The 24,563-nt window shown below is 43.2% G+C and overlaps 1 protein-coding gene across 10 annotated transcripts in view; it reads right to left on the bottom strand.

Moving 5' to 3' along the window:
- Positions 1-2,442: 2,442 nt before the first annotated feature.
- Positions 2,443-24,563, bottom strand: part of ADAMTS7 (ADAM metallopeptidase with thrombospondin type 1 motif 7) — a 141,516-nt gene continuing 119,395 nt past the window's right edge. For 5 of the 10 annotated variants that reach the window (XM_037910115.2, XM_037910110.2, XM_037910108.2 and 2 more), the window contains 2 exons: positions 10,692-10,805; positions 2,443-4,517 (listed from right to left, as the gene is read on the bottom strand). In XM_037910115.2, the coding sequence (XP_037766043.1) occupies positions 4,354-4,517; positions 10,692-10,805 (278 nt within the window). In that variant the 3' untranslated portion in view covers positions 2,443-4,353. Of the gene's footprint in view, positions 4,518-5,281; positions 5,349-10,691; positions 10,806-24,563 lie in introns of all 10 variants that reach the window. The other 5 variants (XM_037910109.2, XM_037910111.2, XM_037910113.2 and 2 more) reach the window with 4 other exon arrangements.

Below are 24,563 nucleotides of genomic sequence, written 5' to 3'. Positions count from 1 at the left end.
TAGCCCATTAGGGACCCGAAGCAGGACTATTGTGGGGCCCTTCCCCCACAATATATAATAAAAAGTGAATAGGGGGGCCCCCTGAAGCTGCTCAGCGCCCTAAGCAATTGCTTACTTTGCTTATGCCTAGCACCGGCTCTGCTGCACCCATGTGTTTTCTAGCTGCCTTCACTGATGTAACACTAGTCTAATCGTTTAGCAGGCTCTCTCTGGAAAGGCAAACTGAGTCTTGTGTCAGATTACCAAGGGACACCTGATTTCCCCCTACATTGCTTCCATGTGTGACCTGGAGAGCAGGGCTAGTTAGTTTTGCTACATTAAAAGCTTTGTGAAATTCTGCCAGGATGTTATCGCACTGGAATGCATGGTGCACAAAGCTCTCAGTTGTAACCTGTGTCTTCTGCTGTTGGGGGTACATTTCATCATTGTAGCCCTCAAAGGCTTAAATTCCCCAAGAGCGAAGCATTTGTGTAACTTTACATCAACACCTCGGGTGTTTCTGTAGTGCCTGCTAGCTATATCACTCTCCAGCCAGTTCCCCAGGTCTGCCTGGTTTTCATGAATGAAAAATTCATCCATATCCGTATAGCAAACTTGACTGGCAATGCAGAGCGTTAATGACAGCAAAGTGTTTAGCGAGGCTTTTGAGTCTTTCCCACTGTTCTTTGCTTTTACAGGACCGGGTGAAAGAGGCATTGGTTTCACAAGATCTGGATCTGTGGTTGCCTTTGTGCACAGCACAAATGTTTCCAGTATAAAAGAACTATGATCTTTGTAATGCTTGAGCCATAGGAACATCCATTATTCTTTGTAGCCAGGACAACCAGCTAACACTCTCACTAAAGGGGTTCCCAATAGCTCTGTACTCAGGGAAGTAATGGACAATGTTTGGCACATGTAGTTCGTACACTAAGCATCGTTTTGTGGTGAAAAGGTTATTCTTGGCACAGGCTATTCTCAGGCATTAGAATCCTTCTGGATAGCTACAGGATAGCCCCTGAGTGCTTGGGCTAAGTTAAGCACACAGATACCGCTGTCTCTTTTGACAGAGGTGTTGAATGGCTGAGGCTATGTAAAGGAAGGCATATACAGCTGTGCATGCGACAGAGCCGTCACCTGTATGATACCAAGAGACACCAAATTGCTCTGGAATTCTGCTCTGCTTTGTCATGAATGTGAACTGACCTCCAAACGGCAACAAAGAAGGGCAAATAATTAAGGCATATATACACCATGCCAGTGAGTCTATGATTCAACAGAGAGCTTCAAACTGGCCTCACATAAACAGAATACCTACAGCAGAATACATCACCCAGAGCTGGAAACGTTCCTTATTCTGTTGGTTTCACTCTGAATTAGAGGATGTAGCAAAATCCAGTGGTGTTTCTCTACACTGATGTTGAATTGGAAAGTGCTGTAGGAATGTTTTTGTAGCATGTATACAGTTGCTTCTGTTATAACTTGGTGTGCAGGTGTTGGTTGGTGTGATACTATGCTTGAATTAAATATACTTGAATGAATACTTCTGTTTAATTGTACAATGTCCATCCTTGTCAATTCAATAGCTCAGTTTTGAAGGCTGCCATGTCTTTTTGATGAAATGTGGCTAGTGCCGCTGGATCTGCTCACATATTAATTAAAATAAAATGATGGTCCAATGCTCATTTAACGGAGGGTCACATGTTGAAAGGCAAGTCTCTCATGTTACGGAGAATCACTGCAGCTATGTGAGAATTCGCCATGATAAGTAAAAACAAAATGGCTGGGAAGAAGCCATTATGACTAGTTCCTTCTAGTGGCATGGGATGTGTGCACCATTGCAAGAATTGTCTTTTTTACTCTAGATTTCTCTTCCTCATCAGCAACTTATATTTTTAAGTTTCACAGCATCTTGACTACCTGAACCAGTTGTATCAGGTATCAAACCTTCCATTCATCATAAAATATATGGAAATACATATATTTCAATAATTCTGTTGGAGTGTGACCATCTAGATTTCCAAGTAAGGTACTTATGTTCGTCAAAGTGTCAAAATCAGCAAATTTGCCAAACTTTAGTCATCTGTGTTTTGGATACCCTGGGCCACTTTGAAATTTGGACTATCATTGAAAATAACCTGTCTGGCACAGGGGTAAAATCTGCAAAAGCACCTGAGTGACTTTGAAGTCAAAAAGAGTCCTAAGCCACCTAGGTCCTTTCACATTTTTACCCCAAATCTGCATATATCTACATGCTTTATATTTGATATCACAACATTAATAATAATTTCCATCAGCAGCCTCCAGGTATTTTCTGAAGCATCCTGATTGTTGGTTTCTGCTACAGATATAAGAGGAAAGTTGTCAGGCAACCAGCGCTTTCATGGTGTATAAACTTTCTCTATGGGATTTTAATGAAAAATTATTTGAACAGAGAGAACAGAGAAATCTGCAAACATTAAATTTCCTTTTGTAACAGTTTAATTTAACACACTTGTGAGCTACAGCCATTTAAAAAAACAACAAACTTAGAAACTATTTCTCAGTAAAATCTTAGAGCCCTGATGAATACAACAAAATGTTGCACAGGACGGCACGATTGCTGGGAAATAAAACAAGACCGTACACAATCTCTTTAAATATAAAAAATTTACATCAGCTTGGAAAGAAACAAAATACAGGTGGTAAAGTGATGGGCTGCAGTTTACACACACATTATACACAGGAATTCCCCTTGTCATCTTGGCAATTGTACTGAAAATGACTTCACACAGTACAAATCAGGGTGGCACTAGAAAAGGTTCACTTATTCTGAACGGTACAATTGTATTGCACAAACGTCATTTAACTGACACTGGGCTCATTCCTACTTCAACTAAAATCAATGGCAAAATCCCATTTATTTCAGTGCAAGTAGGATTTTATTCACTGTCTACAATTATTTGGTCTTTTTTGAAGAGTAACATACAAATGTATGTTTTGGACCTTCTTCCAGGGACCAATATAATACGTCCTTCCTAATACACTGAGGGATTAACATACAGTCACTATTGGACCCCGGACAGATAAGAACAATGCCTGCCTTGATAATTATGTACCATTTCCTTGTACAATATTGGACAGTCTAGTTAAAAGAATCAACTAACTTTAACGAAAGTAAAGCTATATAAGCAGAAAGAAGATTTTTAAATTTGTAGAAACAAAGACAAAACCTTAATTAACCACCAAACTTATACAAAGTGTTGTAATCACATGCAGAAATCCAGTTATGCCATTAACCATCCAATTTGTCATTTGTGCCTTCCAGAGGAATAATGTGGAGAAGGTAAAATAGCAGTAGATGCAGTTCTAATACATTGTTCATGACTTGGACTAGGATAGTATTCTGGACTCTTTACAAATATATGCCGGGGACAATGTAATTTTTCCTCCAACATAAATTTGTCTCTTCATTCATGTGTTGATGTCCTCACCCCTTTACCCTCCATCAAAACACGCTCATATGTACCCTCACTTTTACACAGAAAACCAGCAGCAGCAGCATTAAAAGGGCGAGGAATATTCAGACATACTGGAGGATCTGCAAGCCTAATACTCTTGGTGATAATGACTAGTGCAGGTATTTTGCTTCCTTGCTCACTTTGATCTGTCTCAGTTTCTTAAATTATGTAGAGCTAACTTCAATTTGTAAACATTCTTCAGTAAATTACAAAAGTAGGTTGCCAGCTTTGAGTCCCTCAAGAAAAAAAAGAAAAAGGCAAAAGCTACACTGTTTGGAATCATAGATGCTCACTTATACATAATAATAATAATAATAATAATTAATAATAATAAAAAGTCACTTGGTCAGAGTTTTGTGCTGGCCTGCCAACACCAACCAAAAGCTGAAAATGTCAAATGACAGCACCATGCGTCTTTTAGAGAGATCTCCCAAAAATGTTTGCTATTCTGTTTTAAGTTTGTTTCCTAAAATGTTCTCTTGTGTATTGTCTAACATTAGGCATGACACGAGATATGGAAAATTGTATCTGTTTTCAGCTACTTGCTAGGAAACAGTACATTTCTCCATGGTAACTAGCAGGACTTTGAGTGCTGTCTAGTGAGAGCTAGGCTCTGTTTCTCAGACTGATCATTTGAGCACCATGTAGTGTAGTTTTTTTTAAAAAAAATCTTCCCTGTGTTTTTAAAGAGCACCATACAAAATCCCCAGTGGAGGAACTTGTAGCTACATTCTGCATTGCTATTTGAACAGACCATGTGGCAAAACCTAGTTTTAAGGAGTTCCTTTTGTTCACTGCATAATGTATGTTCTCTTGAAGCTTCTACAGCTCTGTTTTTCCCCTCCCCATAAAGGGTCCTTCTACCTAAATGGTTTCACCTCCTGGAGACACGTTCATTCCCACGATCCCGAGCACTGTGACCATGCTGGCGGCAGGTTCGGCAGCACTGCACGTTGACAGTTGGAAGATGGCATCTTCCCAGAATCCTTAGGGTTTGACAAAAACTGAACGTGAGGCGGTCCCGCTCACAGATGAAGGCTGAAGGAGAAAAAATGAAGAGACAGAAATAATGTTACCCTGAATACAAGGTTTGATGCAAAAGTCTGTATTCGGCTGACAGTAAAGTAAATATAGGAACAAAGACCAGTGCAGCCCTGGAAAGCGGAGTCCTCTTTCCCTTAGGGCTGAATGTTCAGATTTGTTCCCATCTAATCTAGGTGCCAATGGAAACTGACCCATCGCAGATAAGGCCTGTGACATCAGCTTAGCAAAATCAAGCAATTAGAATAATTGTATTTATTCATTATTTATCAGTTATGGGGCCACAAAGCTTGAGTAGCAAGATTTGCATAGATGGGGGCGGGGCTCTGTGCTGACATCAAAGAGACAGAATCCTCCCCCACAGCGACTTCATGGGATAAGGCTGCCTGTCTTTGGGACTCTAAAAGGCACTGGGGTGGCTAAGTTTTGTCATATGTCAGTTTCACAGCGGGCTCTTTAATCAGACATGTACTGCTGCAATTCCCACTGAAGTCAGTTGGAGTGGATGTCATTCAGCTCCTTGTAGAGATTACCGGTAATCAGTTAATGTCTGGAAATGGCTTTGAAGTCTTAAGTGCTATATAAATGCAAATTATTATTATTAGTGGGACTCATGGCAGGTCTGTACCAATGATTTTATCTGCCTGAGTCTGTCCCTTAACTGTTCTATCTTTATTTCCAAATCAGTGAATTATATGATAACGGTCAATCGGATCATAAGTATGTGGCACAGTGCAGCATTGTGGATGCCAGTCATTCACCTTACTATTGGAATTCAGAGGAATGCTTCCAGGTGACTTCTGGGTATGAATGCTCCATCCCCGGAGTCTGTATGGCACATAATTTTCATAGGAGTGTTGAGTTCTTTTACATTCTTACAAGAGCACCATGAACTAACTGGACGGCTTTTAATCAGAATAACATCAGCTTTTTGGCCTTGGTTTAAGATACTGTTCATTATGGATTACCGCATCACAGAAGCATTCCTTGACAATATAGTCACAAAACCCTGCTGGTCTAACTATGATCTTCCTCTAATCCTCCCATCTTCAAACCCTAATTTAAAACCATCAGTGTGCCCCAAATCTTGTTTGAGTCACGGGTCAGCTGTTAATAAACGCAAACACTGTCCCCTCTTGAGTTTTTATGCTAACACTCTGCCTGTCTCAATGGGAACATTAGATTTATGCTGCACAGGAATCAATCAGCTCAGTGAGCAAGGTCACCTGTGAGTTTGTCATACTCACCAGATTAATGCTCCTCTCGTTCAGCTGAAATATTCCAAGCTGTCATGACATTTTAACTAGCAATGGGCAAAGCTCAAATGGCTCAGTGCCCTGGTTTTCCACTCCTGCTCGTCCCTTTCCCTCATGGCCATGCCCACGCTGCTGCTCTTCCCGCCTCCGCTCCACCTCTTCCCCCTGATGCCCCCCCTTGCTCTGTCTCTTCCCACAAGGATCCCCCCACCTGCTGCTCACAGCTCTCTGCCCCCTCCCCTGAGGCTCCCCCCACCTGCTGAGGAGTGGCAGGTGGAGGGGGCCTCAAGGGAGGGGGCAGAGAAGTGCGAGCAGCAGGGGACTTGGGGGAGGGGGCCAAGAGGGTCTGGGGTGGAATGGGGGTAGAGTGTGGGCAGGGCCTCAAGGGAGGAGGCTGAGCAGGGGGCAGTGCCACAGTTCAGGCACCAGTGGGCCGCCCCACTTCTAGGGAGCTTCCGGCGCTCGCACCCAGCCTCCCCAAATTCGGGAGTCACGTTCCGTCCATGTACATGGCTTCTTTAAACGCCATTAAATCACAGCACCTCTGTCTAGTTCGACTTCCCCCTGTAATCTATAGGAATTATTAAGTAAATGGACTCCTTCTTAAAAGGACAATTTAGATCCTTCCCAAAGTATAGGTCTGATGTGTGGTGGTGGAAATCTGCTAATTCACTCTGTATTGTCCACCCTTGGGCAACACCCTCTTATAGATTCGCGACTTTAAGGTCAGAAGGGACCATCATGATCATCTAGTCTGACCTCCTGCACATCACAGGCCACAGAACTTCACCCACCCACTCCAAGGGAGACCACAATTGTATACACTCTTCCAGATGAGGTCTCACCAGTGCCTTGTATACTGGTACTAATACTTCCCTGTCTCTACACCCAGGTCTTTCTCCTCTGTCACTTCCAACTGATACATCCCCCAAAATAGCAAAATTCTTCTGGTTAGTCCCTAAATGCATAACTTTTCATTATTAAATATCATCCCATTTCTATTACTCCAGTTTACAAGGTCCTCCAGATCTTCTTGTATGATATTCCAGTCCTCCTCCGTATTGGCAAAACCTCCCAGCTTTGTGTCATCTGCAAATTTTATTAGCACACGCCCATTTTTTGTGCCAAAGTCAGTAATTAATAAAAATGTTAAATGAGATTGGTCCCAAGACTGATCCCTGAGGCACTCCACAAGTAACTGCCCTCCATCCTGCAGAATTAAACACTTGGACAAGTCTCATAGACTCAGAAGAGGTCTGATTACTAAACACAAATCTACTGTTATTTACACTGTTATCCTAAATTTACTATCACGATTTGGTACTGAGTTAGAGGGATAATGGTCATTGACCATCACTTCATGTTGCCCCAGCTCAAGGGACAAAAGGTTTTGTTTAGGGAAAGGCCAATGCCCTGCTTCCCAGGAGAGAGAATTTTATCCTCAGTTGTTAATGGAAAGAATGTTGTGCAATATGGAACGCAGAGACTGTTGTGCCCATTTCAGATTCCACACTTGGCCTCCCAGCCTCTCACTAACAAAGCCAATCTGCTTTTTAAACGAATTTCCTATTTCAGTGGAGATCTTTCCTCTCTCTCTCGCTCTCCCTCAGCTATTCCTGCTTGGCAATAATTCTTTGGGGCTTGAAAAACCTGTTTACAATAGACTAAGCCCCTAAATGCCAGTTATTATCCATTAATTCATTTTGCTGGCTCTCTGGTGAAAAGCTGTTTAAACACCCTACCTCTACTATCCTTCCCCTCAGGGCATCTACTTAAAGGGAGCCCCCATTAGCTAGAAGCTGGCTGCTTTGCATGGTTACAATGTCCAGCCCAGTCAGCAGAGTTGCGGAATCCATTCAAACTCCTTGAAAGCTTAGATGTACTAAAATCATTGGCTGCTGCGGGGGTGAGTTTGAAAGCCCAGGCTGCGGTTTTCAGGAACTCCACATCCGTGTGTGTGTGAACTGGCTCAAGATATTAATGAGAAATCTGCTCCCTATCTGGTTTCTATAAGCAAAGGGCCAGGTTGTGAGTGGCTCTTGCCTAGGTTTACAGGATACCCAGAGCTGTCCACTTCCCCCATTCCAATCACCATGCAAAGGCTAGCACTACAGTCCTGGTGGACCTGAGGGGCTGCTTTCAGCCTGTCCCCTGAAGTGGCCTGCACCTCGCTGCAGGACCAGATGTCAGAGTGTGATGGCATTCGGCACCTGCCCAGAGATTCTGTATCCCATAGTCTGGCCCCTGAGCCATAGAGTGCCTGAGCTGGCCTTTTTCCGCCTGCGTTTAATGGGTATAGAGCAGATCCTTAGCGTTGCTCTAACGGGTTTGTTCGGTAGGTGATTTAAAATCATGGCAGACGCTGTAAATGCAGCAGAGCTGGTACTGCAGAAGCCATCACGGGACACTTTCATACTGGCTCAATGGTCAATATGGGTTGGTTTTTTTTTTAGTAGACATCAGGTATTTTCATGGAGAACTACAGACATTTGAGAAAGTGGAGTAACTTCATTGTGTTTCTTCATTGTTTATAGCTTCACAGACTTTACGGCCAGACAGGACCATTCTGACCATCTAGTCTGACCCCCAGCCCAGCACAGGCCGGAGAATTCCAGCCTGTAAATTATGCATCAAGGCCTAACCTCCACTTGAGCTACAGCAAATCCTTGAGTAAGATAGCCAGCCTGGAGTTAAAGGCTTCAAGTCACGGAGTCTTCACCATGTCCCTCAGTAAGTTGGTCCAATGGCTAATTACCCTCACTGTTTAAAAAAAAATCCCACCTTATTTCCCTTCTGAACTTGTCTAACTTCAAATCCTAGCCATTAGAGCTTGGCTTCCCGTTCCTAAACATGTCCATGGCACGAGGCATTGAATTCTGAAAGCACTGCTTGCACAATGAGCTCCCTGGGAACAGGGCCGTCCCTAGCTATTCTGGGGCCCTATGCAGCCCCCCATGGGGTGTGTGTGTGTGTGTGGGGGAGCCAGGACTCTGGGTGGGGGGGCAGGGCTGGCTTGGGGGGCAGGGCGGCAACCACCCCCCAGCACTCACTGGCGGCGCGGCTGGGTCTGGGTTGCTGCACTTCCCACCGCCGGTGAGTGCAGGCCCAGCCCTGCTGCAGAGCTCAGGGCAGTAGGGGCGGGGCTGGGGCGGAGCAGGGGCAGGAAGAGACAGAGCTGAGGCGGAGCAGGGGCGGGGGCTTTGGGGAAGGGGTGGAGTGGGGGTGGGGTGGGGTGGAGCAGGGGCGGGGGCTTTGGGGAAGGGGTGGAGTGGGGGCGGGGTGGTGCGGAGCAGGGGTTTTGGGGAAGGGGTGGAGTGGGGCGGGGTGGGGCGGAGCAGGGGCAGCAGGGGCGGGGGCTTTGGGGAAGGGGTGGCGTGGGGGCAAGGCTGGGGTGGAGCAGGGGCGGGAGCTTTGGGGAAGGGGTGGAGTGGGGGCGGGGCTGGGGTGGAGCAGGGGTGGGGGCTTTGGGGAAGGGGTGGAGTGGGGGCGGGAAGAGGCGGGGCTGGGGCGGAGGCTTTGGGGCAGGGGTGGACTAGGGGCGGGGTGGGGTGGAGCAGGGGCTGGAGCAGCACGCAGCTGCGCAGGGCACCGGGAAATTGCCCCAAATTTCCTGGTGCCCTACGCAGCTGCGTACTTTGCGTATGGGTAAGGATGGCCCTGCCTCGGAATTAGGGTCTCGTTCTATCTCCCCTCCTCACAGCACTTATCCCTGTGCGTCAGCAGGCCAGCTTCGGTGTACAGGCCCCATGGGGAGGTGGTTCCCTCAGCATGTTTGCTGCTCTCTGCCAATGTCAGGCCATAAGACATACTTGTGTCTGGAGTAGTTTGTGTCCCACTCCCAGACGCTGCAGGGCATGGGTCTATTGAGAAGTAAGCCGAATATCTCCAAAGCCTCTGAGGAAAAACAAAAACTTTGCAAAAACATTAAAAATTATGGACTGAAGAGAGACACTGGATTGATGGGTAATTACAACAATCCGTGACCCAAACCTGCCCTGCAGAGCTGCTTCGCCCCTCCCTTTTCCTCCCTATGACTGGACAGGGGTTAACAGGGCACTTCCCCTTGAATGACAGGTTTCAGAGTAGCAGCTGTGTTAGTCTGTATTTGCAAAAAGAACAGGAGGACTTGTGGCACCTTAGAGACTAACCAATTTATTTGAGCATAAGCTTTCGCGAGCTACAGCTCACTTCATCGGATGCACCTTGAATGGTCTCTTGAAATAGGTGTTAACTACTTGTGCTAAACTATCTGTTCCACCTTGTATTTAGCAGTGGCCTGAGTCAGGGCTTGTCTTCACGTACAGTGCTGCAGCTGCCTCGGCCTGGCTGCTCCGCTGTAGTGCTTCAGTGAAGATGCTACTAAACTGACAGGAGACTCTCTCCTGTCTGCGTATTTAATCCACCTGCCCGAGAGGTGGTAGCTAAGGCGAGAAGTGTTTTGCACACCCCTGAGTAACGCAATGATACCGATATGTTTGTAGTGTAGACCTGGTCTTCATCTCCCAGACTTGAGGAAGAGCTCTGTGTCAGCTTGGAAGCTCGTCTCTCTCTCACCAACACAACCTGGTCCAATAGAAGCTATTACTTCACCCACCTTGTCCCTCTAAAATTTTTGCCACATTTCAGCCTGGAGCAACCCCATTGAAAGTAAAGGTGTGTGATGGAAATCTTAACAGATCATTGACCCTCTGGGTTATAAAACTGGTTAAAACTGTTCGTTTGAATGCACAAGCTCACAATCACAATCTTATGCCATTATCTCAGTCACTTACGCAAGTGAAACCATTTCACCTCTACAGGGTTCAGTAATCATTTACTCTTCAACAAGAGGAATGACCTCAGGTTAACCCAAACCTGCTGAATTTCAGGTTCCTGTGGAATTTCTCAGTTTTGCCTCCAAAATCTCAGTACTTACAGAACTTCCGCTTTGAAAGTGACACTGAACAGAAGAGAGAAGGAGAAGAAGTGTCCTCTGTAGGGATGCTGCAAAGACGACAGTTCTTGAGCTCTCCATAATGTTCATTAAGCACTGAGGTTAAATAGGTGGAAACGAAAAAACAAAAATATCGCAAAGAGGTTGAAACAGCTTGCCTAAAAAATACCCAGCGCTGTAGCCGACCAGCGCTCTAGCTAGCCAGAATTCCCATAAGGTTTGTACTGCAGCCCTGGGCAACGAGCACTAAAGCGTCGAGGGGATACTGAGATTGACATCCATTGGGCACTGTGTATTTTTTCCAATGTTTCAATTATTTATAGATTCATAGAATTTCAAGGCCAGAAAGAACCATCATGATCATAGTCTGACTTCCTGCTTAATACAGGCCAGATAATTTCACCAGCTAATTCCTGTGTCAAGCCCTTAACTTCTAACTGTGCAAAGCTACAGCTTTCAGAAAGCCTTCCAGTCTTGCTTATGAGACTTCAAATGAAGGAGATCCTACCACATCCCTTGATGAGCGGTTCCAATGATTAATTACCCTCGCTGTTAGAATGTTGGATCTTGTTTCTAGTCTGAATTTCTCTTGCTTCCAGCCAGTGGATCTCATTATGCCTATGTCTGTTGTTGAAGAGACATCTGCTATCAGAAATCTTCTCCCCATGTAGGTACTTGTAGGTTACAGTCCAGTCACTTCTAAACTTCTCTTTACTAAGCTAAATAGCTTGAGCTTCTTTAGGCTTCCACTGTGTGATCCCTAATCATTCTTATAGCTCTTTGTTTAACCCTTTCCAATTTGTCAGCATCCTTTTTAAACTGCAGACCCCAGAACTGGACACAATATTTCATTAATGGTCTCCCTAATGCCGTGTTCAAGGTAACACCAGCTTCTTACTCATATTTGATATTCCACTGTTTACACATGTGTTAGCCACAAAGGTGTGATTTTTATCGAACAACAACAAAAAAAGATTTATTCCAGATGATTTACCTGAAGGTGGTGTTTGGCCACGTGTTACACACACTGTCACAATAATTTTCCTGCCTACCTTACTTTTCACTTGGCTTCAATTTTTGTGTGTGAGCCAAGTGGTGACCCCTCTATTGCATTTATAGTCCCTGTACACTGAGTGGATAACTTGCAAGGGGTCTACTCTTGTCCTCAAGAAGATTAGATTAATTATATCATCAGAGATTACAAAGGTGAAAAGACTGTTGCATAGCACACTGACGGTTGGGTAGGAGACTCCATCCCACCTTGGTGGACGATGACCTGGCCTTGGTTATGCACACCTTTGTCACCTCCTGGCTGGACTACAGCAAAGCAATAGATCTGGGCAGGAAATCACCTTCCCTATGGAAACTCCAAATAGTACAAGAACATGGAAGTGCATCTTCTCAGCAATGGCTACCGTGAGCACATCAAACCTGTTCTCTGCTCTCTGCACCGGCTTCCAATAGAATAGAGAGTTAGTCAAGTTTTTGGTTCTTATCCTCATGGTTATCAATGGCCTGGGCCCAGGATATTTAAAAGAGCCTAAAGCTCCATGATGAAGATTGTGGTTGTCAGCTCTGCTCCTCAGGCAAAATGGAGCTTTCTACCAGCAGGCTAAACTGGGTCTGTGCAGCAGACTGAGCACTGTCAAGGTCTGGCCTCAGGCTGTGGAACAAACAACCACAGGAATTAAGGACCATTACGAACCTGCCCCTAGTTTGTTATCCTTACTTAACAGCCACGGAAAGAAAGATGCTTGTTCCTGTGCTGGGAAAAAAAATCTACTTTTCCAGATCTCTAGAGGGCGTCCTGTGATTTAGCCCTGCTTTCAGTTAAATCTTTGTATTTATTTCTTTAGAATCCTAACTAGCGATCTGGATGCAAATCCCAAATTACAAATTTATTCCAAACATTAGTCTAGAGCAACTGCTTAAAAAAAAAGGCGGGGGGGGGGGGGGGGGGGGGCGGCTGGCTAAAGTCAGGGCTGTGCTGACATGTTAGGAAATGAAAACTTGTTTTGTTTTTTCAAGTTGGCATGAAAGTCACTTTAAATTTCATTTAAACGGCTGCCATTCAGACATAGGCATTTACTTTTATGCTGGAGGGGGGAAAAACTTCCTGGTATAGGTTTTGTAATAACAAGGAAAAGTTCAGCGTTGAGCTGAGTTGGCAAAACCAGAGAATTAAGCTTCTGACCTCTGGCCTTTGTGATTTTCTGAGTCCCAGTTCTGACTTTAAAAAGTATTATCCCAGTCTCCTGCCTCTCATAGAGCTGCCCAGACTCTATTTCCATATTAAAATTAATTGTGCAAACCTTATCACAGAAAATTTTATATATGTATGTACTGGTGTGTGTGTATTTGTGTGTACACAAATGAATTATATATACCTATATACATACACCTATATACCTCTCTCTATCTCTATCCCTCTCTCTCATGTAACACATTTTCTCACCTATGCGATGGTAAAGTTGTGATTGGATTTTTCTAATGCTGAAGCAATCCCCTCTCAGAATGTCAGTCTAGAAGCACTGGGACTTCTAGCCAGAAGACATTTTTTTGTTTTTAAAAACTAACTTCCTATCTCTTTTCAGTCATGTATCCAGTGTGAGATGCATTGGTATTAACACAACACATCCACCCTTGGTGTTCCCTCTTGTGGCACTGAAAAGCGTGTTTATGCTGCAGTGATTAGCCCATTAATAAAGTTTTGGAGATGGATCCAGTGCTTAATTTGTGCCAGGGCTTGGCAGTTTAGAGCCCCGGCACCTCTGGGCCTGGCAGTTTAGAAGCCCAGCACATCTAGGTTTGGCAGTTTTGAGCCCCGGCACCTCTGGGCCTGGCAGTTTCGAGCCCTGGCACCTCTGGGCTTGCTGCAGCAGTTATGAATGTAAAAAAATTGCTTGAGCCCTGGCACCTCTTTCATTACAAATTAAGCACTGGCTGGATCCTACTCCCACTGAGCTTAATGTCAAAACTCCTGTTGACTTCAGTGGAAGCAGGCTGATTCCCTTGTTAGAGCTTGACTAGTTGAGCATTTACAAGCCATTTTTTTCACTCTGTTGGCTAAAGTGCTCGTATCAGTAATTGGAAACATGCATCTATGACAGGTTTCAGAGTAGCAGCCGTGTTAGTCTGTATCCGCAAAAAGAAAAGGAGGACTTGTGGCACCTTAGAGACTAACAAATTTATTTGAGCATAAGCTTTCGTGGGCTAAAGCCCACTTCATCAGATGATAACCACTGTATGCATCTGATGAAGTGGGCTTTAGCCCATGAAAGCTTCTGCTCGAATACATTTGTTAGTCTCTAAGATGCCACAAGTACTCCTTGTTCTTTATGCATCTGTGAGTGACCCTGGGAATTCAGAGTATTGTAGATTACAAAGCTTTAAAACAGCTCATACGCAATGAATTTCGGATTTCACTATGGGGTCCAATCCTGCAAAGGACGAGCATCTGATGAGAGGTTCTGAGTGCTCTCAATGCACACAGACTCCACCTTGTAAAAGCAAACTGCAGTGGGATGGGGTTTCCAGTCTACTTGATTGTGCATGAGAGAATCAGGGGGAACCTTTGTGATTCAGAGAAAGGCCAGCTCACCTGAACAGAGTTCAATGGGATGATTGTTGTGTCCTAGCCATGTGATGTGCATGGCTACTGTGGCTGTCATCTTTGGTTACCAAAGTGGTGAATTTAGGATAGCCAGTGTAATAGTGAGATGTCAAATGGACCAACTTTCCTCTGTAATTATGCTAAGCTGTTGATGTAGGTTGTTGCAGGGAAGTCCATTTGTGATTGTTACATCACAGAGAGATGCAACACAGATGCAGCGCTTTTCCCCAGAGCTCCTTGCTTGGTGACTTCCTGGTCTCCTAACTCCCTTAGTCCAGGATTATCCTGTTAGAGAGGAACTTTTTCCCCAGCATGCCTTTCTGGGGACTGGCCCTTTACATTTGGCAGATGTCTAACATGGCCATTTTCTCTCTTTTACAATACTCTGAATCCCTTTCACGTTTCCTCCAGTTTTCCCTTTCTTCTTCCTGAGGAGGGAACACGTTCTCAGCATGAAGAAAAGGAGTACTAGTGGCACCTTAGAGACTAACCAATTTATTGGAGCATAAGCTTTCGTGAGCTACAGCTCACTTCATCGGACGCATTCAGTGGGAAATACAGTGAGGAGATTTATATACACACAGAACATGAAAAAATGGGTGTTATCATAAGTGATCACTCTCCTTACAGTGTATATGGTAACACCCATTTTTTCATGTTCTGTGTGTATATAAATCTCCCCGCTGTATTTCCCACTGAATGCATCCGATGAAGTGAGCTGCAGCTCACGAAAGCTTATGCTCCAATAAATTGGTTAGTCTCTAAGGTGCCACAAGTCCTCCTTTTCTTTTTGCGGATACAGACTAACACGGCTGCTGCTCTGAAACCATTCTCAGCGTGGTCCTTTGACCTACTGAATCGTACAAAACTCAGAGCACTGGGTGAGCAATTGCTACAAGTAAATAAATCAACAATCCTAACCTACCCTGTTTATTACGGGGCACCTTCTTCTGAGTGCAGAACTCCCGCAGAAATCTGTTATTTTCCATAGGAAGATGGCAAGATATGGACCCATGTTTGTAATATTTCTTATAAAGGCACAACCTAATGCATGACTGCATTGCTCCCTCTGAGGGACCACTGAGAGTAGAAACCAACTGCTATTTCTTAAATTGTTAAAAGATATTCAAGGTAAATCAGCTAATGTTTTATTTTTTTCAAGGAGAATTCAACAGTTTAAATTTGGTTACTCTAAAGAAAATAATTCAAAGATGAATAGATATGATTAAGAAGCAGTAGATGTGGTATATTTTTACTTTAGTATGGCTTTGGATACTGTCTTGCATGACCTATTCCTAAACAAACTAGGAAAATACAACCTAGATGGAGCTTCAATAAGGTGGATGCATAATGGGTTGGAAAACCATTCCCAGAGAGTAATCATCAGTGGTTCACAGTCAAGCTGGAAGGACATATCGAGTGGGGTCCCACAGGGATCAGTTCTGGGTCTGGTTCTGTTCAATATCTTCATCAATGATTTAGATAATGGCATACAGAGTACACTTATAAAGTTTGAGGATGATACCAAGTTGGGAGTGGTTACAAATGCTTTGGAGGATAGGATTAAAATTAAAAATGATCTGGACAAACTGGACAAATGGTCTGAAGTAAATAGGATCAAATTCTCTAAGGACAAATGCAAAGTGCTCCACTTAGGAAGGAACAATCAGTTGCACACATACAAAATGGGAAATGACTGCCTAGGAAGGAGAACTGCGGAAAGGGATCTGTGGGTCATAACTGTACCACAAGCTAAATATGAGTGAACAGTGTAACACTGTTGCAAAAAAAGCAAACATCATTCTGGGATGTATTATCAGGAGTGTTGTAAGCAAGACATGAGAATCAATATCTTCCACTCTGCTCTGTGCTGATTAGGCCTCAACTGGAGTATTGTGTCCAGTTTTGGGTGCCAAATTTAAGGAAAGACAGAAGTCCAGAGAAGAGCAATAAAAACAATTAAAGGTCTAGAAAACATGACCTATGAGGGAAAACTGGAAAAAATTGGGTTTGCTTAGTCTGGAGAAGAGAAGGCTGAAAGTGCACACAACTGTTTGCAAGTACATAAAAGGTTGTTACAAGGAGGAGGGGGAAAAAATGTTCTCCTTAACCTCTGAGGATAGGACAAGAAGCAATGGACTTAAATTGCCTAGGGAGGTTGTGGAATCTCCATCACTAGAGGTTTTTGAGAGCAAGTTGGACAAACACCTGTCAGGGATGGTCTCGATAATACTTAGTCCTGCCATGAGTGTAGGGGACTGGACTAGAGACCTCTTGAGGTCCCTTCCAGTCCTATGATTCTAATTACATTGGAATTATAACTAGACAATATGGGTTGGATTCATTACTGTGAGGACTTGTGGATATTTTTCCTCTGGGTTTCAGCTTGTACAGAATAAAGTCCTGATCCTGCAATTGTCTCTGGGTGGGCAGAGCTCTGTGCTCCCATGGAGCCCTGTTGACTTCAGAGCTGCCACGTTGGGGTCACCTGCAGGATTGGGGCCTGCTGTCATTCCCACTCATAGCTCAGCTCCACTCAAGCGTTCGTGAAATGCTCCAGATGTAACAGCTGTTGTTTTAAAAATACATTTATTAGAGAGCAAGTAAGCATGTGGCAATATGTTGGCTTAACTGTGATGAAGTCCATGTTGGCTCTTTCTATCTGATAGGTTGTAGATCACACGGATTGGCAGAACTCCATTGAAAATTTGCCCCCCTCTCCAAAATATCATCCCATTATGTCCGTCTTTAATCCAGCCTTTGATAGCCTCTTTAGCTGAATATATAGATATTGTTCATCTTGGCAAATGTATATCTGTGTGTGAAACTGAGAGGGAGAAAATATGCACTTCTCTTTATAGTTTTCTGACCTTTTAAAATAAGCTCTGTCCTTGGTCACTGTATTAAGAGGGAGAAGATAAAATACTTGGAGCGTGCACAGCTACAAAAAGAAGTGTATAAATTAAGTGATATAAGCTTCCTGCACTGTTATCCCCCATTTTAGTTTTTGGTCCTTGTCCTATAGTGATTAAGCCCAATGAACTACTACATTCCAACGTCTGATAAGGAACGCTGTGTAAATACAGGGTTATAGTGCAGAGGCCAGGGTGCACATTGTATGCACGCAACCAGGAAACTAGACTCTCTTGTGGACTGTCATTAAAGAAAATGGTTTAACACCTTTGTTGTTGATTACTTTCCATCACAACTGATATCAGAGTCCCCTGTGTGTGCATTTCTAAAGGGACTATCACCATAGCATTTAGGCAGGATCTCATGCATGGACTGTGGCAGGCTGAGATGATGGAGAATAAATACAATTCATGTTTATGGGCTAGTCACATCAGAGCCCTGGAAGCGATAGGGAGAAAAATAAAGACACAACTTCCATTTCTTTAGATTCTGTTCCTTGATTCTGAGCCTGTTGCTATTCTCCTTGAGGGGGACTCTTTCTAGATGAGGGAATTTGAGGCGGTAGGGACTGAAAAGTGTTTACATCTGTTCCTTATGCCTTGTCTATACAGCACCCAGCACACTGGAGCTCAGGTGTTGGTTGGAACCTCTAGCTGCTAACTGTAATACAAATAATAATATCCGATTTATTTTCAGTGGCCTAAATACAACACCGAGCAGAGATGTGTGGGGAAACTTGCATTACTGTTGACTTGTTCAGTCATTCATCAGCACTAAATTCCCTTTAAAAAAAGCTGATTACCATAGATTACCTTGCAATGTGTTTAACATTTGTGCAGGAACAGAAACAGCCACAATGCTATTATACTAATTCCTTTTCTTATTTTGGTGGCTGTCCTCATGCAAGGGTTTGTTGGCCAGACTTATAAACTGGAAAGTCCATTAATCTAAGCCATAAAGAGACCTGTCTTCCCTCATGCTTTTTACAAGCATCTTGGGCTGCATGCTGCATACAGGCAGGGGGGCTGGAACAATTTGTATAGTGGGGATGCTGAGAGCCATTGAACCAAACTGCAAACCCTGTATATGATGAAAACCACGTTAAACCAGGGGGTGCAGTGGGACCCCCAACACCCTTAGTTCCAGCACCTGTGCATACAGGAATCCAAAACCTGACACATTCATAGGAGCTACAGCCCAGTGAACATATTGGATTCCAATTTTTGGCTTCTTTAAGATGTGCACCATTTCCTGCATGGGAAGCACACGCAATGCTTTGCTGGTAAGTGCAAAAAGGGTGGTTTGCAACTAACTGTGCACTTCTTGCAAGGAACTGTAAAATGTGAATTATTTTGGGAGAAGCAAATCAAAGACTTTCCAAAGACCTGGTAATTTTCTGTGTCTCAGAGAGGTTTAACAGAGAGACAGCAGAATCTCGTGAAGACTTTGTGGATTAAATGTATTTCTGATAATAACCAGGAGAGTTTTACCCATGGAAACATGGGCCAAGATTTTCAATACAGGGTGTCTAAAGTTAGATTCTGGAGGCACCCAAACTAGTGGGCTGATTTTCATAAGAGCTGAACATTCAGCTCAACTCAACGGTGCTCAGCACTTTTGAAAATCAGGCCAGTTATTCTAAATATGAAATTAGGAGCCTAGCTTCAGAGGTTTACTTCTGAAAATCTTGGCCATGATGTTCTATAGCTCAGTATACCGATGTAGAAGATCTGGCTCTTGTTAGTCCATGCTGCATTCTTGCTCCTCGCAACTTACTATGTAACATTTTTATTTTCTTTTGTAATATAGGCGTTTACACAGCTTTATCCTTTCCTTTCTGGAAATGATTATTTTGGAGAAGAAACTATGGCCGTAAAATTGCAGACAGCTCATAGCTGTGAGAGGCTAATCCATCAAATGGTTAGAGAGAAACACATTCTAGAGGTGCCATTGTAAACAGAGATCACTAAATCTGCTTTTAAGCTGGGTTACACATTACAAGAAACAGCCCCTTTAAACCATGGCTTCTTCACTGGCAGCAGCAGCGTGGAAATAACAGAGTGATGGGCGGGGAGGATGTCACACATTCGGACCCCAAGGAGAATAGTGTTTTCATTCTGAATGCAAGTGCTCTGTTCCCATCTAGCGCAAGTGATGACATCACCAGGTCAGAGGTGACACCAGTCCCATTCTACAGCTCGCCCTGAACTAAAGCACAGTCCAATTACGTAGCCTACATCTAACACTTCCTAAGTGTCTGACTTCGAGAGTTGTAGACAAAGGGAAAAAAATGCCTGTGTCTTTTGAGAGGTTAAGAGGGATTATCCATTTTTCAGCCTGTGGATCTGATGACAGAGAAATTCTCCTTTCCCAAGAGCTGAGGCAGAACCAGAACTGAAGGACTTTTCTTAAACTCATGAAAAATGAATGCCCTTTCTTTCATTTCATTCTGTATGAACAATAGGGGGAGAAAGAGCCAACTATGTCTAAATGAGTCACTTAACGCGACCCTGTGACTTCCTATCCAAAATATGAAACCAATTTAAATACACGTACTAAAGAATTCTCAAAACTCTTGCAAGTTGCATTAACTCCAAAATGAGAAAATAATCATATTCTTATTGCAACAAATAAATCTTCATGGGCAGCTATTTTGCATAAAGCAACATTTTTTACACTACAAAGGTAAAAGGGATAGTGATATTTCGGCCTACGTTATTAGTGGCATGTACTGATCTCTCTGTTTTGACATCAACAGGAGTTGCACACACCGCCAGGTTGCAGGAAGCAGGATTGCTTTAGAGGAGGGGGAAGTGTTAATTAATGTTGGCTGAGTTCACCACATTCTGAAGCCTTAGATAAAGCATGATTTCTTAAAATGGGGCAGAGGGGGAGGGGAGAAGTGCTTTAAGGAGCATGCCGCTGTCTCCCAATTAAATGAAATTTTCAGTGATGGGGAGATTTGTTGTATGATCACATTACTGGCCAATCTTCTTGTTTTTTTCCCTTTATCTTTTGAAGGCTATTTTAACAGAGAATTACCCACCAGAGTAGCTCTGAACACAGATTTCATAAGTGGCACTTTGGGGGTGCAATACATATTTTTATTCTCTGCTACAGACCTGAGCTTGGGCTCCTTCATCTCCAAAACCCGTCTACTGTTCTCCAAATTTTATAGAATCAAGTTGTGTACAAAAAATCTGGGCAGTGGATTAGCCAGAAGCTGTAGCAACCCCTGTCCCTACAGCTTTAGCTCTTCTCTTCTCTCCTGTATGTCTCCTAAAAATGCCAAAAAACGGAGCTAGAAAAATGGCTTTGTGTTTTGGAATGTTTTCAAACTAGTTAAGTAAGGGTTAATATTTTGTTGCTCAGATTAGGTCTCACTTCCTCATTGAAAGGCCTCCTTATCAAAGGCTTTCAAGAGAGGCTCCTTTGCAGGGCTATTTAAATAGCCAGCAAAGGAGTTCTATCACTGTAACAACTGAGATTCTTTTTAGGATGAGACTCCAGAACACTAAAGGTCCTTATGTATTCAGACTGGTGTAAGGCAAAGCATAAGATAAACAGAGAGATTCTTTCAGCCTTCTAATTGGTTGCACTAGGCAGTAATGCCTACTGGGATTTAGTTTTTAAAGTTATCTGCACAGAGATTGTTTGGGGGGAGGGTGGGGCGGGAATCTTCCGGATGAGTTGGTCAAAAAACATGGTCACTTCAATAAAAACTGCACAAGACATTCACCCTGTGATATGAAAAATCTACTGTTCTAATTAGGGAATGAAATACCTCTTGGCAGTTGCATCTGAATGATCATTATTAAATTTATTATTATTTACCCGGTTGTGCTATTTGATGTTAGAGCTAGCAACTAGTTTAGGACAGGACACTGGTAAATATCAGCTTAAACCTGGTTAAACCAGGAAACTGGGAAAAATAATTGCATCAGTGTCCAGCATGTTCAGCAAGCTCAGAATTCATCTGTTCAAACTTTGGGTACAGCCATTCAAAACTGAGGATTAGGCTCAGTCTATCCACTATATCAAAGTTGGTCTTCAGCTATAGAACGCTGCATGGCCAAATGACCTGGGCTGGTATCTGCAACTCTGCTTGCTTCTGACTGCTTAATGCTGCAAGCCTACCACCCTGCATTACTGGCGTTTTCATCTAATCGACTGATTTTGACTTTTGTTTATATAATATTGAAAATGGAAATATGAGTCATGACGTGTATAATGTGGTGTCTATTGATGAAACTGTTTTAAAAATAATAAAATGTCTTAAACTGGGCCTGCCTAGTGTTTCCTGGGCAGTAAAAACCAAGATTTTACCAGCTAAAACCCACCCCTGGTAAACACCCTGCCATCCCTGCTTGCTGCACAAATACAGAAGAGGACAAAGTCACAGCCTTGAGGATGTGTTGTGGTTGAAAGGGCGTGTGTGTACTTTAAACAAAAAATGTAGAAGCAGTTGGTGTCCATGAAAGATGCTGGATTGATTGCCATACTGAGTGAAGTCCACCCACCTAAAGCCATTCTCCTATGCCCCTCCATCAATACACTTTACCTCAGCAGAAACAACCAGTATTACCTATGTCAGAGCATGCTAGTTCAGCTACCATGCTCCTCATGTTGCTGAGTGCATTGATAAATAATTCTAAAGTGTCCATCAGGTAGCACTCCTACATTAAATCAATGACAAAGTATCATTTGGGAATACCAATTGTTGACTGCATATTATTGGTATTTCACAAGAAATAAAGGAAACTCAATGGCACATTTACTGCTGTTTCCCCATCCATGGAATAGGACACAGACTTATATGCACAAATGATTCTGAAAATTGGAATGTGTTGCAGTGATTTCTAATACACCTTCTTCGAGGCCAACTTTAGCTTTGTAGAAAAGTCCTTCATTACTTCACTGCCCCATTCAAACACTACATTTATATTCACCTTACTTGAGAACTAGTACCCAAGTGCAACAAGGCACTGCATCGTGGAAATAGCCTTATGGAGAGGAAGGAACTAAAATCAGAAAACAATGCAGCTGTTGTGACTCCACTAGCCCCATTTTCAGAGTAACAACAAAAGTTCCAGGAGCCTATATACTACGTTACACGCTTCAGTACAAGATAGACCCAAACCAACCAACACCCGCACCCCACAATCCAAACACACACAAATTCTGGAGAAATTCAGAGTGGGATCCCAACACCCCCAGACTATGGGCAGATCTAGATCTAAAGGCCACCAAACCAGAGTAGTAAATTGCACACCTGTTGTGCACTTGCTTTACACAAGGTACAGGGCAGTGGAGAATCAAGCCCTTTAAAACATCTGTAAAATGGAGATAATAATACTTGCTTTCTATTTACACTATAAATTCTTCAGGGACTATCTCCGTGTGTTTGTCCAGTGCCTAGCACAGTGGGGTTGGGGCCTTGTGGCACGACTGCAATCAATAACCAGAATCTTTGGCTGTTCTAAAGGCATGTCAGACACACTAGATACACTATCGGAAAGAAACACCAGGGGGGAAAATGAAACAAAAATGGTGTGAAAATAATAGAATAAAAATGCTGCGTCAAACTCTGTTTCCCATGTGTGACCCATTGTGGTGTTACTGAGGGCAGAATTGACCCACTGCACTCACAAGCACTATAGATTGGCACCAGCAAGGGTTTCCAATAATTCTACCTCTCAAAGAGAGACGATGAGGAACAGAAAATGTAAACACTGGGGAAAACATTCCCTTTGCAACTGGAGCTCCAGTACTGGCTTCCTGGGAGAGCCATAGGAATCTCTGAGCTTGAGCAAGGGTCGATGAAAGGGCAGCACAATCAGAGGGAGGAACATTTGAAAGTCTATAATAAAATATGCAGACTGCAGGCCACAGGTATCCCCATTGTAAGCATAAGTTTCCCTTTAAAGAACTTTCCAGAACCATGCTTTATGGTTAGAGATGGGGCCAAAACTAAACTGTGACGTTTGGATTTGAATTCCTTGATCTGATTCTGCCCACAGGTTTTTCAGAGGAGGGAAGTTCCAAAACCACAAGGTGTCTATTTCCAGTTCCAAACTCTCCAGCTAACAGCTGGTTTCACAAGATTTATTATTTAGAAAGCCCTTGAAATGTGCCAGGCACTTTACAGACACAAAGAAAGAGAAGATTCCTGTCCCAATTTCTGCCATTTGGGGCTGAAATCCTTGCTCTGATTGGAGCCAGAATACCAGCTCTGATTCAGTCTTAAGCCCCAAATGAGATCCAAGCATGCTTCCCTAGCTCCTTTCTAATTCTGAAAGCTAGTCTCAGTGCTCAGCACGGTCTAAAGAAAACCTTTCATTGCCATTTTATTTGAGTGCAGGATCTCAGGAATAGGCATGACTGACCATCCCCATCAGCTCTAGGGGAGCTGATACATAGGTCTTCAACACACCTGAATTAAATTAACTCCAGCAAGTGAAATTTACTATGAAAAGGCAAGTGGCAGTGGTGGGGAGAATCAGGGAAAGGAACACAGAAGTTGATGACAACCTATAGGGAATGAAGTGTTTGGTTTTAATGACACAACAATTGACAAAGTATTTTAATGGTACTCTGTATGTATACATTGCTCATTATCCAACATGTTTATACTTCTGACCAGGGTAATAATGCTGACAGATCCCAGCTGCCTATCTTAACCCTTAGGCAACAGCAGATCTTTCTCTCCTGATGCTATTTGTTAATACATTTTTCACTAGATCCTAATTAGCCTTCTGGCTCCAAAGGAGAAATGGTTTCACTAATAGGTCCCCTGAGCAGAAAATCCACCACAGAGTTACATGTAATATGGAGCTGTACTTTGAACCAGACATTTAAAAAGTGTGTTCTTAGCCACAGTGTGCTGGCTAAAATGGGGAAATCCAAGTCCCAACAAAGTAAGACTGACTTTCATTATTAATCATAGGAGATGATGGAATTGTTGTTCTGTTAGAAAGGAACTCTGCTTAGTGAATTTGTTTCTTTTCATACTGTGTGAAAGAGTTTGATCATCTTTGCTGTGTGGCCTGTGTAATGCATTAGCTTCTTTTTAGGGCTGCACCTTAAGTTTAAGGGATCTGCGTAGAAATAATATAACTCCCCAAAAGTGAAAATTTAGCTAAAAACACATTAACGTGGGACACCAACCCACAGAAACCCTTAAAGCAAGGAAGTGCCTAGGTGAGGGATCCTTCTTTAACATGTCTCAAAACCCCACACAGCACATGTACTCACTGTCCCTCTACAAATAAATCTCATGTACAGAGACACTCCCGCATTCTCAGGATTACACTATAATGCAATCCTTA

Source organism: Chelonia mydas, chromosome 10 (assembly GCF_015237465.2).
Source record: "Chelonia mydas isolate rCheMyd1 chromosome 10, rCheMyd1.pri.v2, whole genome shotgun sequence".
Classification (NCBI taxonomy): domain Eukaryota; kingdom Metazoa; phylum Chordata; order Testudines; family Cheloniidae; genus Chelonia; species Chelonia mydas.
The sequence above is the reverse complement of the archived record's forward strand: the minus strand, read 5'-3'. Positions and strand labels throughout refer to the sequence as shown.